At 41.3% G+C, this 16,736-nt stretch overlaps 1 protein-coding gene across 3 annotated transcripts in view; it reads right to left on the reverse strand.

Moving 5' to 3' along the window:
• The window catches only part of FNIP1 (folliculin interacting protein 1), a 65,584-nt gene that overhangs the window by 22,007 nt on the left and 26,841 nt on the right, over positions 1–16,736 (reverse strand). For all 3 annotated transcript variants that reach the window (XM_014253156.2, XM_014253155.2, XM_088063455.1), the window contains exons 2-6: positions 16,005–16,131; positions 7,479–7,622; positions 3,183–3,283; positions 2,862–2,936; positions 2,284–2,375 (exon numbers count right to left, since the gene is read on the reverse strand). In XM_014253156.2, coding sequence (XP_014108631.1) covers positions 2,284–2,375; positions 2,862–2,936; positions 3,183–3,283; positions 7,479–7,622; positions 16,005–16,131 — 539 coding nt within the window. The remainder of the gene's footprint in view (positions 1–2,283; positions 2,376–2,861; positions 2,937–3,182; positions 3,284–7,478; positions 7,623–16,004; positions 16,132–16,736) is intronic.

A 16,736-nucleotide genomic window follows, 5' to 3' on the forward strand; every position in this document is an offset into this window, starting at 1 on the left:
GATTAAAATAATAGACCCAGCTTTCTACTGTCTCCCATACAAGGATGGGATTTCTCAAAAGGGCTTTCTTTTTTTTTATTTTAAGGTTGAAAAATGATTAATGTATGCAGGCTTAAAGCCTAACTTGACCACAAACAGGAGATTCATCAGAGAGTATAATGTTTGTTTTAACATCCACACTGGTGGGGTAGCTGGGAACACTGCTTCTGAAAAGAAGGACGTGGGAGAAAGAAGGCAGGAATTCATCTTAGTAGAACCAACAGAAAATTACAGGCTGAAGTAGTTCTGAAAATAGTCAGTACATAAGTTGAGTGAAATGATCACACAGAAAATAAATGTTAGCAGTCTCAGTAGTTCATTTTAACAGTAATACTGGATTATAGATATACTGGGGAAACAGTGTATTTATTGTACACAGAGCCAGAAAAAAATACATAAGTATTTTTAAAGAGTTAATTGCCAGTCCCTCTCCTAAATTTGCAGCCAATGCTCACTCAAAGTTTTTGATTATACAAAACAAGAAGGCCACACCTCAAATCTCCCTTCCATTCTCTTACACCTCCAGCCTTTAAAGGGAACACATGACCAGAGCTGCTTTGTTTTTTTTTAACCAGCACATCTGAAAAAAACACCTTGTAAATAGTTCCCAGCCAAAACACATAGACCCTCCTCCTGTCACAGGTGAGTCAGAAGCAGTCTCTGCTGCTGAGCACAGTTGTTCCAAATGCTGCAGTTACAGATTAACTCCTCTCCCTACTTTACCCAGGTTCCTTCTGTGCTCAAATGGGAACTGTAAACAAACACTGTTGAAAACTTGTGCAGCTCAATCACAAAGAAATCTTCAGCATCCTCTTCTTGCTGGCAGTGTTGTGCCTCATGCCATACACCCTTGCTCCGAGGTGCCCACACCTCCTGCTCAGTTCTTGGGGCAGTCACCAGTCAGCTCACAGCTGGACACAGGTGAACAGGTGGCACTGGCTACACCTGAATCGCTCCATGCCTAAGAGCTGCATTATCCAAACTGGAACTTTCAGCTTAGATCACTCTAATAATACAGAAAACTTCTGCCAGGTATAAGCCACAGCAAACCCTAACAGTACCTGAAGGTGATCTCCTCTCTCTTAGATCAGGCACCTCATTCACTGTGAAAATTGCAATTCAAGTCAGAAAGGACTACTGAGTATTAAGAAAAATGCCATCTTTTTAACTTTCCTGACTTAGTGAATTCAGGAAGCCTTTAATAGATAATAGGTTCTTACACCCTTAATTGGTTTCCCTTACAAATGGGCTACTGTGAATTATTTTAATGAGGTATATAGCTCATGAGCTTGAGAAGCATTTAAGCCCATGCCTGGGCACAGTCTTAGCAAAGTCAGTGTGAAGGAAAGCAGTACAAGGACCAAAGTCAGAAACCCATTTAAGAGTAACACAGTCATCAAATATATTCCTTTACTTCCAACCCTATAAAAGCATATTTTACATACAGCAATATCCTGTGAAGCAACTGTGAAAGTAAGCCCCTTATTCCACCTACAACAGACATTTGCTTGGAAAGTCAACAATCAAAATGAAGGGAAAGGGAGGATGTGGTGTAGAGTCATGGATCAGGCTGCTATACTGGACAACCAAGCACTGAAGTCCAGTCCTATCAACTCAACTGTTACCAAGAGGAAAAGCCAAGACCTTTGCTATCTAATGTTCATGGAGCCTCCACCCTTAGCTCTCCCAGGGAAGCTGAGAACTGAGGATGCCAGATGGTTTCTCAAGACTGCTTAGCTCCCATGGTCAGCCAGAGCAGAGAACACAAAGATATTCTGTCTAATCTGATCTGAAGCTCCAGGGCAGCTGTGCAAGGTTAACTGAGACTCGTACAGGACACGTGGCTACATGTGCTCAAGTGGGCAGAGTACAGGGCAGAATGAGAATTATTAATGAAAATAAAACTGGGGAACTGAGCCAGGCAAAATCAATCCTGCCTGATCAGAGATACGCTGTTCAGGAAATTCTACAGAATGTTATTTTCCAACATTTTCTGTATTTGAACTTAAGTATATATAAATATTTCTATTATGTATTTTATATGCACATATGCAGCTGTGTATACTGAATGACTGCTAATTCCCTGAACAGTCCAATTTATTCTCTTTCAAGCTCCATCAGCATTAATTTTCTGTTACATCTTTAGCTTTTTTTAAATTTGATTCTATTTAAAAGATCTTCATATTCTAGTATCTATGATTACTCAATTAAAGATATCAGCAAATAAAATCTGTTTGCAATTACCTATGTTCCCAAGAAGTCCATTCATAATTGTACTGTGGTCAGGCTTTAATGTATTGCTGTCTTGATTAATGAACTCAAGACTGTCCTGCAACCTATAACAAACATAAAACAAAACCAGTGATTTGCATTTCAGTCGAATAGAGAGCAGTTCATTATAGCCAAAATGGAACAGACAAGGTAAGAACACAGGCTTCCACTAGAAGAAGCTTTCATAGCCTAAGCCACATTCTCAGGTGGGTCACTTAATAACAGAAAACTAAACATGGAACCCTCTGAAGCCAGGTATTTCTGTAACACCTATTTCTTCATCTTGGACTGAATCCCCTAGGTTGCAGGTAGGTACTTTTGTACCTTACAATATCAAGCTTCACCATATCAACAAGGAAGGAATGGTTCATTCATTCCCTTAGAGCCAACTGAGGTGAAGACAGCCAGGAGGGAAAAGTGAGGACACTACTGACAGGATGTAGCAAGGAGTTATTTTCTTAGAGAAAGAATCTGTAGAGTCCAAAGAAAGTCCTGTGTGTTGTTACATTCACCTACTTCTGTGCAATAGCTACAAAGTGTAGTGGACTCACGTGTTCAGACTGCCATAGATGCTGCTTCCCGTGCGAGCTGTGAACACCTTGCTGAGCATGAGCTGGGGAGGGGAGCTGGAGAACAGGAGGGAAGATGTCAGTCAGAAACAGTGCCAAGACAGGCTTTGCCTTCCATTTCACAGCTCTCCAGATTTTACTGACTTTGACATAACAGCCTTTTATTTCAAAAATTACATCAGACTGACTTTAAAGCAAACACAGTAATCCCTTTTACTCTGCACTTGTTGCATTCAGTTCATTAGTTATCAGCACTAAAGAGTGAGTCTTCTGAAAACACCAGCAGCAAAAAGTTCATCTTACCGGATCTGATGAATTTTCAGTGTGGAGCCCTTGTAGCTCATAGCCACAGAGCCAAACATCATCTCTCCAAGCATGCTGGCATCTGAGGAGCACCGAGAACCCTGAAAAAAACAAACCCACCAACGTTTGGTTTTAATTATTTTAGAGGCACACTTCTACTAAGGCAACATACAAGAGAGAAAATATTCTTTATTTAAAATATTAATATGCAAAATATCTTGCTGAAACACTGTTGAATATGCTAAGTTGAACAGTTTAATTAAGATAATGCTAACAGAGAAAGTGATCTTCACACTGGCTGTGAGCTCAATCACTAAAACCATGCAACAAACTAAAGCCACCTACATGAGAGGAAGCAGATTCCAACAGCACTGAGCCAGGGGACTAAACTTTTAAGAATGCGTTAACACACCTTACTGAATTAAGCCTAAACCTTGTTCCTCCTTGACAAGAAGAATCACCAGTTCACTGGAGATGTTAGACTGTGCAATGAAACCAAATAAGATTAATGTTTACTTGACAAAGACTGATTCATAATTTATCCATGGATGATATTTTAAATGGGATGAATCTCTCCCTGGTGCTTCTGTAATGGCACCAGGAAAGAGCTGCAGCATCATGATGCCAGGCTAAAGTGGTGCAATTTCTGCTTCTCTGGTGGCAGGAGCTTGCTGTAAGGCACATAGGATAAATACCAAGGAGCCTATGACTATGCTGCATCATAGGCTAGGGCAAATTCTGCAAACAAAACCCTAAAATTAAAAAAATTACTCTGGGCAATCAACTCAAGACAACTGTACTGCAGACAGACTTATTTGTGAATTTTCAATGACTGTGATTACTGTCCCTTTGTCCAGGGCTGTTTCACCTCTAGGCCAGGAGAACATTAGTGCTGGGTCTCTACTTGTACCTTGCCCTGAATAATTTAAAATGTGGTGATCACTCACTAACAGAGCTCAGCCAGTTCTCAGGTGAGGAAGTTTGGCACTGTGCAAAAGAGCAACATGTTTCCTTCAAGGTGTGTGATAGCATGTAATTACTCCATTCCCTGGAGTAATCCTTCTAAAAGATCCCTTAAACCACTCACAGAAACAATCCTGCTGGAAGATGCTCAGTGCTTCTCCGTATTCCTTATCCAAGCTCTGAACAACCAGTATCCTGAATAACCATGTATTCTACACAGGACTGAAATACAGTGTCACAGAATGGTCTAGGTTGGAAGGGACCTTGAAGCTCATCCAGTTGAACCCCTGCCATGGGCCTGGACACCCTTCCCCTAGACCAGGTTGCTCCAAGCCCAGTCCAGCCTGGCCTTGAACATTTCCAGGGGTAGGGCAGCCACAGTTCCAGTTCTCTGGGCAACCTATGCCAGTGTCAGACAGTGAGCCTGGAGCACAACCAAGGACAGGGTGTCCCCACCAGAGACCCCCACTGGGAGCAAGAACAGCTATGAACATCCCACTCAGTGTTTCTGCTCACAACAGCCTGTAGGACAAGGGCAGGAACAAGGAAATGCTCATCAGCCAAAAGGCAACACACAACATTTCTCAATTTTTAGCTCTTTTCAAACACTGTCAGTTAAACTGATGATACTTTTAACAGCCATACTTTTAACCTCTGAAATCTATCCCTGCAAGGAGAGGGGATGGCTGAAAGCAGAAACCACAACTGGAAAAAAACGAGGGTGCAACTCTGAGGTAAGTGTTCAATGACAGGGAAAAGCTGATCATTAGCTGGATCTCGGTGAAATTTCCATCTCTGCCTCCCAGGACATCCCACTGCTCAGGTGCACTGTAAGGCAGTACTGGAAAAACTGGAATTTAAAACCAGTCAGTATGACCCAGCAGCTCCAAGGAAATCTCAGCATAGATGCTAAGGACTCCAGGAAATAACAGGCTTGCCAGCATCACAAAATCCTGACTTAAGAACACTGCAAATTACTACAGCCTCACGCTATGATTGTTGTTTTCAAATCTGTTGCAGATCTCCAAATGAAGGACACAATTCTGATCAAATGTCAAGCCCCTGATGGTGGGTTTTGATTTCAACTTTCTGCTGTTGTGAAAATGTAAATCTAAAGCTCAGTCAAAATACTTTATCTTAAAGTATTGATTTTCTTTGTCAGACAACCAAATTAAAGTGAAAATCAGCTTTCAAATTTAATTATAGGGGTTTCCCTTTCCTCTGAAAGACAGACAAGCCCTGCTGAAGGCAAAGAGCGTGGTAAGATGAGCCCATGGCCTGTTCAGTCTGGCATTTCATCTACACTTAATAACAATAATTTTACCATGCATAACCAAAGACACATACTTAATGCATTTAGTATGGAAACACTGTTACAGCTCAACTCTTTGGGCCTCTAATGCTGCAAAATACAGGTCACTCAAGACCAAAGCAGAGTGCAACCATTTGGGGAAAGGGGTTAAACATTAAGAACTCAAACAAAAAGTAGCCAAGGAGCACCTGGCAAAACTGCGGCACTGACAGCCTGGACACAAACAAACTCCTCAGGTCACAGTTTAGAGCTCCCATAAAAAGTGATCATAAAATACCTCACAATTTGTGATTGTACATTAGCATATTAGAGGTAGTAACATTTGCATGATTTGGAAATTACATTTCTGAACATATTTACAGCTTTTAATACTCCTCTTATGGTACATATTGTCCTGTCAATAACTAGGTATATCTGTAAATTAAAAATACAATAAAAAATAAATGTTAAATATGGGACATAATTACAAATATGGAAGCCTGGAACAAAACCTCTGTATTTCACCTCGCAATTAAAGTTGCTCATATATAATCAAAGTGTATTTAAATAAGAAAACATAAAGCAGTATTTTAAAAAATCCCATAGTATTATATTATTTGAACTTCCATTTTATAGCCTTATAAAAAATAAACAAGAGAACTTACAAATTTTGCAAATCCAATAAGCAACCTCTGCGGTTACAGACACAGCAGTTAGAACATAGGAAATACTAGGCTGAGTGAAGACTGGACAAATTTACTCTGGCCGTTCTGCATACCCAATACTAAATTTTACTGCTCATTTTTGTCTCTCTGCTCACTTGCTGAGGAAGCCTGGAAGGAGTCTGATGAATGCAGTAAATAGTTTAGAATAAATATGCTGTGGAAGATCAACTTCAGCTGAAAGTGTGTGGCACACTCACATAGCCACTGTGATTTCAGTTCAGCTCAGTAAGATTTTCAGTGAGTGATGCACATGAGGAAATGGGGACTTCAAAGGGAAAACCTTCCACAGGGTTGGAATATATGCTCATGCCAAATACTAAAATTAATTTTCTTCAGTAAAATTGAACATTGTTTGCATAGAGCCTGCTCTGGAGGAGAGACAGTTTCTGGGTAGTGAGTGGCATGGTTTTTCTTGGGGACACAGTGCACAAAGGATGTTGATTTGTGCTGGAAGGGAGCTGCTGACAGAAACGTCTCTTCCTTTCATAACCGCAGTTAAATGGCCTGCCAGGAAGGGAGGAACGGAAAACAGATCTTGGGCCACCTTACCCAAGCTGTGGAAAAGAGTGTGATGAGAAAGAGAAAACAAGAATACACAGCTTGCCAAATATAGCAGGAGTTAACTTGACAGTAGGAAAGTCAGAACTGGAAGGTTCTTCATTTCTATCTATGGGAGATTAGGACATCAGTAGTATTGTACTCCAGAGCAGGTTGTGGAGATAGCAGCTCCCCTCAAACACACAATTACTTCATTACAAAGAGTGAAAAGGGCTTAGTTCTATTTTAGGGTGGCTTAATATAAAACACTTGTGATCCGTGGAAGGAGAGATGACAAAAATATATCCACGTCAGATGACTCTAGCTACTCTCATGGCCAAAATCTCTTACATAAAACGGAACTCAAGTGCACTGAATCCCTTATAAAGCTGTGTACACAGACTATCAGAAAATGTCTCTCTGTTATTTCTCTGGAATTTGTCAATAAAATAAAGTACTTAATCTACACCAAGATATTTGTGCCTAGTCTTACCACACCAAACCAGTGTTATCACCTGGATCACAAAATGGAACAAATGCCCTACAGAAATCACTGCCATTCAAGACACATTCTGAGGGAACCAGCTGGTTGGTTTTGGACTTGATAATGCTCAAAGCTACAATGTTAAACATTCCAGAGTCATAACCAAGGTCTTGGTTCTGACTGAAAACTGCTCTCTGCTGTGAGCTTCTCATTTCCAGTATTTCAAAACATTCATACCTCACCTGCTGTTCGCATTTGACAAAGGTAATGACCAAAAAAAAAAAAAAGCAACTTACCTGGTATTTTGGGCATTGCTCTTTTTGATCAGAGAACGAGGAAGATGAATTGATTGAACTATCCAAGGAAGAAGAACTGTCTCCTCCAGGCTTTAGTTGGCAACATTTCCCAAAAACTCTCACTTGAGCATCACTGCAGAGTTTCTGAAATAAAGACAACACATGTGACACACTAAGACCCATGATCTGAAATCACTGTTAGCATCATTGTACTTACCTGTTTAGGTAAGATATTTAACAGCTGAAAGGCTCATGCCCCAGGAAACAGGTAATGGAACATACACCCATGTCTCTTGCAGCCTGGCTGCCCAAAGAAAAGCTGAGCTCTTTTACTTCCAATTAGCCAGGATCAAACAGTTCAAATAGTACAATTCCATCTTCCTAAGCAGACTTTTTCAGACCCAGGATTAGGAGAGAGGATGATACCAAAGCATTTAAAGGAAAGATGGCAATGTCCACCTTACTCCCTGTGCCTGCCAGAGTGGAGATGACACAGGAGTGTAAGCAGCACACAAGAAGAAGCAGTTCACCATTAATTATCAAGCAAGAGTAACACTTGAATAACACAAACAAGAATAACAGAACTCAGGAGATTCATGTTATAAGGCCAAGTGGAGAGAAAAGATCCTGTTTTTCACAGATCTCTCCCTAGCTATGGCTAAGCCCCCTAGTCTTTCTCAAGAATGGTAGAGAGGTAACACATTCCTTGTTTTATGTATGAGGGAATTGTGAGGCTGAAAATGGACAGAGCTAAAAAACACAGTGTTAGAGAAGTCAGAAAATATTCACAAAATTGTGGAGAATCAATCCAAGAGGTAAATTCTGATAGAGATTCAGAGAGAAAGCACAGCAGAGAGTTTAGAGGGCCCAGATGGAGCTGGAATTGATGTAAAGGATTGACAGGATCTGTGTCCACTCTACACACAGAGAATTATTGATCACTGGCATGGGCAATGCTTCACTGTGTTTCATTCACTGTTTAAAAAATTTGTAATTCCCCCTGAGAATCCCAGCATCCCAAGCAGAATCAGCATCCACCAAGTTAATGCAGTTTACAGCAGCACTGGCATTGCCAACCATCTTGACCTAAATATCTCAATGTATTTTTCACACACTTGTTACACTTCAGCACACCCATGCAAGGCTGGCATTATTTACATGTGCTGGTGGGCAGCACTAGGAGACAGAACTAGTCTACACTGCTCAAAATTCCACACTAACTCTGTCCTAAAACTTCCTTAATTTACCATTTCCTACCCAATTACCAAACAGTAAGAGCAAGCTGGAAGCAAACCTTGCTGAAAGCAAGATTTAGTGGACAGATGGGAACACAAAGTGCTGTTATATGTCACAGCTTCATCTCTGGACTCACAGCTCCCTAACACAAGCTTCACCTTCAAACAAATACATGACCATGTCTCAAACTTTAAGGAAAAGGCATAAAGAAAAGTGTGAAACAGCCAATCCACACATTAGTAACTTCATGACTTCTCAACAATCAGCAACAGCTGTTCAAAAAGATGACTGGCCCTACTGCTGTGGAGGGATGGGAGTCCCATGCCTCTGTCCTAGGTTGTCCAAGTTATTTTTTTAGGGACAGGAGACTTAAATTTGGCCCTAACTGTGGGCAAGGTTTAGCAAAGCAGCAGAAAATGGCCAAGATTATAAAGCCCCACGTGGCAGCCTTCACTGCTCCTCCCTTAGAGAGCTGCTGCCACAGAAAGCCTCAAGGAAAAATGTGCAGAGAAATTAGTAATTCCGTGGCAGAAGGGAGGGAAGTGCTCACTTTCCCCCAGCCCTGTGCCTTCCTGACACACAGCAGTGTCCTCTCCTTTCGACACAGTAGAGAGCTCACTGAAATCCTGCAATACGTAGATTTGCTAATGGCTACTGAGGATCTGTGGCTTGAGCACAGTGCACAAAGGCTGGAACATGTGAATGATCATCATATGACTTCAGTAGGAGCTCGTGAACTAGAATTGCATTTTATCTCTGACACAAACAACAATGTCCTAGGCTAGGCAAGCATCATGTGATAAAACCACATACAATCCACAGGGTTACAGCAGCTTTTGCAGGCAAACCACATTTCAGCTTGCATTTTCTATCAGATGTTGAAAGTTCCTTCTAAAATGTTACAATTATAACTAAGCTTTCTTGAAATTGTAGAAATGCACTTACTGACTTCACAAGAGAAAATAAAATTCCATGTAATAAAAGAATAGGCTGAGTTTCTTTACAGCAGCTTTTCCCAGATCCACTGGGTGGTTGGGTAACTTGAAGTAATAGTTACCTAATTTAAATAGCAAACCAGGAAAATGGCTGTTTCATCTTTGCAGTGGAGTTTAATGAACCAAAACTCCTGCAAGGAGTCTTTAAATGAGGTCATAATCTTTCAGCTCCCACTTTTCAGAACCTTGTGAACAGTAAACCCCTCCTAAAACACAGATCACTTAAGAATTTCGGTGTTTGCTCTTTCACAAACTTAGTATGTGTTTAAGATGAACTTGCTGGACAATGAGATCAAGTACTTGCAGTGACCCTCTCCTCTGCAATTTCTGACTCCCAACTGTCAATGAAATTTTAGATGCTACAAATCTCCAGATATTATGCATCAAAGGAGAGGGATTACTTGCATTCACACATAATATTCCAAAGATATTCAAGGTTTCCAAAAATGTAAAAGTAACCTAATTACAAGAGCTGTACAAGGGGATGTTTCAAAGCTGTGAATTTTCTTCCCAATTAGACACAGTTGTGTCAAATCTGATCCCTGGGCAGGGTGGTGCTGGAGTGCTCTGAAATGCCCCTTTTGCTGGAGAGCCGAACATCTGCTGGAAGGATGCCACAGGCAGCTCTCCTGGCTGCCACACTGCTCTCCCTGCTGGGGTCACACTCTGTTCCCTCCCTGCCAGCTCACTGCAGACACCACCCAGCTCCAAAGACTTCTGGCAGTCACAGTTCTGACATTAGAGGTTATTGTTTGCTGAAAGTCTTGGAGACCTATCAGGTAGTTCTGAAGAAAACTTTAGAGTAAAATATCTTTATAGGGTACAGGGTACAAAGTAGTTTTCTTTCTCAGTTCCTCTTCTGGAGTCTCTTTTCTCCACATCTGTCAGCAAAGACTTTTAACTCTTTGACACAAAGTCTCTATTCTCCTCAGCAAGGGGGAAAAACATGCACAGTGCTGTGAATATGAAGAGAAATTTCTGCTGGGCAGGTCTTGCTTTGGGGATAACAAGAAAGTTGAAAGGAACCTGGTGTGTTGAACTAAATCAGACTCTGTGTAGGTGTGTTAGGGCTGTGAGTGAGTGACAGAAGGGAAGAGAAATGCCATTGTATGCTTTTCTACCTCTCTGCAACAGCAGGTGCTCAAATACCACTGTGATAGCAGTGATAAATTACTATTTCCAAGCAAAATTGCTACTCTTCAAGAACTCCGTCCCTATTTTTCAAAACAGGCTTTCCAGAAAAAAATAAATTTCAAAATAGATAAATTAGCTCTTTTCTTGTATTAATAGGAGTTAGTGTGTATGTGCAATGAAATATATGTACCCATTTAAGACAGGGGAGTAAACTGAATAGGCACTCATTCCTCCCCTTCAAGTGTTCATGTAAAAATCCAGGTATCTTTCTTAAAATGCAGCTCCCAAGTGCTGCAATCTCCCTTTATTTCTAGGGTTGTCGAGTTCCTCTACTACTCAGAGGTCAGTGAAAGAAATCAAGACAACCCCCTGCTCCCCTACTCCACTAGTATTTTTCCATGTCTATTTAGAGAGAATAAGCAGAGCTAAGAAGGTGGGACTTGATCTCTGTGCTTACAGCTTTATCCATCTGCTCCACTTTGCTCACTGGAAACCTGTCCTGAGAGCCAGAGAGAGTCCAGAGTCTCCATTTCACACAACTCACCTAAAAGCAAAAGGCTCACTATCCAATTACTAATCCTCAAAGCAATTTCCTGTTCAACATTTATCCGGTGCTGAAGTATATTAGAACATGTGGCTAATCCCGCTTGTTTCAAACAGCATGCCATTTCTTTACTTTGGGATAAATATCACATTTGGAGTAAAAGAAATTGCTGCTGAAGGAAATCAAGTATCATATGACCTTTCAGTGAAATTATTCAAAGATGAAGACAACTAGTGGAAGAAGTGAACTTTCCATTCTCCAAATTGAAGTTCACTATTGGACCTCTACATCTCAAATTCTGCATCTCAGGTCTCTCTTTCATTTCTGCAGAAAGCTAAAACAAATGCTATTTCTGAAAACCTTCTTCTGCCTCTGGATCCTGGCAACGAGTCACTACCCTTCTCTGATTCCTTGTCTTTCCCCCTTTCCTACCACATGCCCAAACTCTAGATCTCTGCTCAGCACAGTGCAGTTTAGGTCCTTCCTTTCTTCCTCCCTTCTTCTCCTCATGGTCCCTTGACATCCCTCCTTCCTCCCTGTACTTCAAACCTTCCTCTAGGCTTATCTTTAGTTAGGAAATCTTTTAGCTCTTACATGTCCCATCAGCACCTCTCTTCAGCCAGATTCCAAATGTTAACCAATGTCTTGTCATAAATCCGCACTGGACAACACAAAAAGGAGAATGAGCATTAAAATGAGACAGTTAATCCCTGTCTCTTAACTCACTTTGCCTGCTCCAAGGGAAGCCATGATCCAAGGTTCCCCTTTTCAGCTTCTTTACTTCACTCCCCACTCCCCCCTTGTGGCACCATTTCTGTGGCATCCTTATCCCAAATCAATTACCAGCCCTTGGAGATGAACTCATCATACTTCAGCTGGCCTTTGCACACTGGCATTTACTGGGACATAATTCCTGCACCACACAGTAAAACACAAGCCAGCCTTAGCATGAGCTGAGTATGGATGCAGTGTCAAGGTTGGGAAACCAAGCACAGGGAAAGGCAACGCCAAGACTGGCAGCCCAGCAGTAGCCACCTGGCTACTGCACCTTGAGGAAAAGGAGCTGCCTGTTGTCCTTATTTGAAATTCAAAGGAGGCCTATTACCACAGCTTTTTCAGGAGCACACCTGTGTTCACACACAGCTCCTGGCTCAGGAACTCAGTATAGCCCACAGCACAGGGAGGACAGCAGGGCTGTGACACCCAGGAACAGAGAGCAGGAGAGGAGGTGTCAGAGCTAAAGGAGCAGAGGAGCACAGAAAAGAACCTAACAGCAGAAACCAGTCATAAGGTTGTTAAACTATCAAGTAAAAGAGTCTCATTAGAAATGAGATACTAACTGCTATGAGGAAGGAAAAAAATAAGTTTCCAGAGGAGACAGTAGCTCACACCTACAAGCTTGCCCATAGAAGTTCCTTGATACCCAAAACTCCAATGGATGTGAATGCTTGGGTGGAGACAGAGGCTGTTCAGTAAAGGCATCAGCAATGCCTGTTCCTCATACCACAGGCTGCCCTGGTACATTCAATGTGCAAATGCCTATTCTGATGAATTTGCTCATGACCTAGTGCCACAGAACTGGAAGAGGCAGCCATTCTCTGGGATACCCTGGCAGAACTCACACACACAATTTTCTAATGCTCAGAAGACAGCAGCCTTTCCCCTCTGCTTCCAGAGCCCAGCTGATCAGTAGCCCATCCCCTGGAAAGCTGGGGAAGGACCTCTCCTGCTTAGCACCAAAAAAGGTGTAGGACTCACCAAGAGGATCTCTCTGCCTCCCACATGCAAAGTGCCCACAGCTGCCTGAGCTGGATCTCCACCTGGCACAGCCTTGGGCCAACATTCCCAGTGTTAGGAATAGCTGCCAGCCCTTCGTCATCAGACTGCTGCTCAGCTTCCCTCGCCAAGTTTAACTCTAGCAAGACTAGGGGAATCATGACTTCTCCTGAGCAACTGAAATATTGTAATGGCCACACTGCAAACTCGTGACTGCCTTCAGTGTCCCACTGTGCAAAACCCTCCCCAAATTCTTATCTAGCTAATATTTACTTTTACTGAAGATATGAAGAGGCTGATTTAATATCCAATGAAAACACAAGGTCCTTATTTGTCTTATAGCCACATTTCCTACACAGGTAAAATGAAGCTAGTAATGCTTTATTAATGAAAGCCCAGTTTGCTGTTAGCACAAACTCAGCCATTTTCACTGATCAAAAAGCCAGAGCTTATTGTTTTATTTCTTGAAACATCTGTGTCTGCAAAGATTTTCTCTGATGCTCCTTAAATTTTATGACAACACCTTCCCTTGCAGAATTCAAAAGCCTGAGCCATGTTCAACCTCAGCTCATCACACACCACTTTTGACATATGTAGGAAATAGACCAAAATAAATCTCACCTTGCTGCAGGCATACTACTCTTAAATTATAATTGCTTTCCTGTCTCATAAACAACAGAAAATGGGAACACCACACCATAAAGCAAAGTGAAACTCTCTTGATTATCTGTGTTAGACTGATTTGACTTGAACTAGAACAGTCTGGCCATTGGCAGGCACTCTTGCAGATGTCTCCCCAGTGTTATTTGTAGGTCCAGAGGTGTAAAGTCACATTAGGAAATGGGGGGTGAGGGGGAAGAGAAGCAGAAGGCTTTGCTTTTTTGAGGGGTACTGAACAGATACCCTTTCAGAAGGGAGAGTGCCCAGCCCACACATGGCTGGCTGCAAAAGGGCAAGAGTGCCTTGGAATGTGCTTAGAGCCAAGATCTGGCTCTGTATAAGCAGAGTGTGTCTTTGCTAGTGAAAATCATGATAAAGAGTGAGAGAAATGAACAATGCAATTCCTTGAAAATGGCCATTACTTCCAGCTAACTGCACAAGCCCATACTGAGCTCACATCAAGCTGAGCTGAAGACTCTCTGGCATGTTTCTACCTGCAAACTTTTGTTTTATGAGAAAAGTTTTGCCTGACATGACATTATCTGAATGCTGCAGAAAGCAGGTACGTGGCAAGAAAATGTTTCAATATATCTGTCCTCTTTCAAAGGATCCTAATACTATGAAAAATAAATGTATCAAGTTCCTAGACATGACTTTCTGGGCATTTCAAATGCCCTGGAAACAGTTTGCCTCCACTAGTCTCATGTGGATATGGCGACTACAGCCGTTTTCTTCCCCCTTAGGAAAGAAAAAGGAAAGATTAATATGGACTCATACCAGCTCCACTATCAGCCACTTATTCTGTTGCTGTTGAGATGCCACAGTCAATGAGCTTTCTGAAGTAACCCAAAACAGTGAAGTTTGCAAGTTCAGTGTGCAAGTACACATCTATCTTAAAGAGGTTTTAGACTTTCAATAAATTAATTTAAATCTTGCAAGAGGATTTATACTGTAAGTTATTTTTATTAATGAAGTAATAGGGATAAGCACAGCCAACAATTCATACCAATAAACCAGTTCTAAAGATCTCCTGTCTTTAAAAACCAGTTTTCCTGGCAGGAACATAAGGAAGAACAGGAACTAATAGAACCATTCTAATAAATTTAAATTAAAAAGAAAGATGCAATTTTTCAACATTTGTGAAACTTACTTTATTTCACAAATTCTCTGTAAAAACTAGGAAATTAGGATCTTGATTCATGGGTATAGAAGCACTGGAATAAGCAATGGAAAAACCTGGAAGTTTGTGCCTGGTAAGACACAGACTCCAAAGGTTTGGATATTGGACACAGCATGTGAGACCAGGGTTAAGAACATCAGGCTGGCAACAGGCTGGAAGAGTTTGGAAAGCTGGATGAAAAATATTTTTGCTGTACTCCAATACTCAACAGGAAAACCAGGGCTTGGGGCAACGTGTTATTTTGTGTACTCCTGCTTACAGAAGGACCTCTGTAAGTTCCATATAAAAGCAGCTGGAATCATTAATTTCAATTCACACTGTGCTTTCTGCTTGCAAAGCTTAAAATGGTTCGTGAACGCTTTTAGAAATGGTGAAAAGGAAGTTCAAAGCAGCAAAATAAGTTGCCCAGCCTCACACCACCACTTTCAGTAGCACTATGGCCAGAAATTAATCTTCTGGACTGAGTCCTTCAAAGTAGTATTCTCATTTGACCGCATCCATTACAGTTTCAATTAAGAGATTACCATACAAATCATGCCTGAAGGAAAAACACAGTTTTCAAGTAACTTCATGTCAAAAAACTGTCAGCAAAGCATACAAACAACAACTGGCAGAAGTTAAGCAAACAGGACACAAGAGGATATGGGGCTGGTGGGACCTTCTGATTAAGAATCCAGACCCCACCATGGCACAAAACCAGATCAATAAATCCCAGTTCATGCCCTGTTTCAACGCCCAGCATTGCCTGCCACAGCCCCAGGAAGGAATCTGAAGAAGCAGAAAGTAGATAAATCCCAGAATAAAGAGATCACTATAGTATTTAAAGCTGGTAAGAGTGAAACCACTGAAGCCTGAATAATTTGCAACTTAACAAGCATTTAAATATAGCCCTGCATATAATCAACATGTCAGTGTGAATAAAACAGAGCATAAGCAATTTATCAATTTTGTCATTTGAAAAAAAATACAACTATAAACATGTAAATTAGCAAAATACTCACCGACACTGAAACATCCTCTATTTTTCTTTTAGCACTGGAATCAAATAAGACATTCCGTCCTCTTCTTTCACAGTCCTGATACACAATTAGTCGGATCTGACTTGGGTCAAACTCCGGCAAAGGCCAGCTTTAATTAAAAAAGAAAAGAGCAGAAGGATCAATTACAACAACACTTTATTACGCTGCTCTTTCTACATTATCTGTATATACAATTTGATTAAAACATAGAGTCAAGCAAATTCAATGCCATTTCATCAAAGCCTTTGATCCTGTAGCCAGAACTATGCCCTTTGTTTTCTTTCCCTCACATGTGCCAAATTACTGTCATAAACTGCACCAATCCTCTACAACTGCACAAAATGATGCATGCAGCATCTTCTGCTCTGTCTTGTGATGTTTTCTTCAAGTTCCAGCTATCTAAAATCAATATCACAGAACTTTTGTGTTTAAAGACACAAAAAAACCCCCAAGATGAATAATCACAGGGTGGTTTGGGAGAACCATCTGGCTTTCTCCACATAAGCCACTGTGACTGAAGGGCATGGTCAGCAAACCATGCAAAGCAGTCTTAACACACCTATTCCCAAACTGGTTTCCAAGGGAAGGAGCTTTCCTGAAGCCTCAGAACCTTCCCTAGTGCCACTACTTCAGAGGTGCTTTGTAGTCACTGTCTTAAATTTCCATTTTAAAAAGCCAGCCATCACTTTAAAGCCCAGCAAGCATTGTCACCCA

This window comes from Pseudopodoces humilis, chromosome 17 (assembly GCF_049639895.1).
Source record: "Pseudopodoces humilis isolate 2021_Gansu_Grassland_sample_001 chromosome 17, ASM4963989v1, whole genome shotgun sequence".
Lineage (NCBI taxonomy): Eukaryota > Metazoa > Chordata > Aves > Passeriformes > Paridae > Pseudopodoces > Pseudopodoces humilis.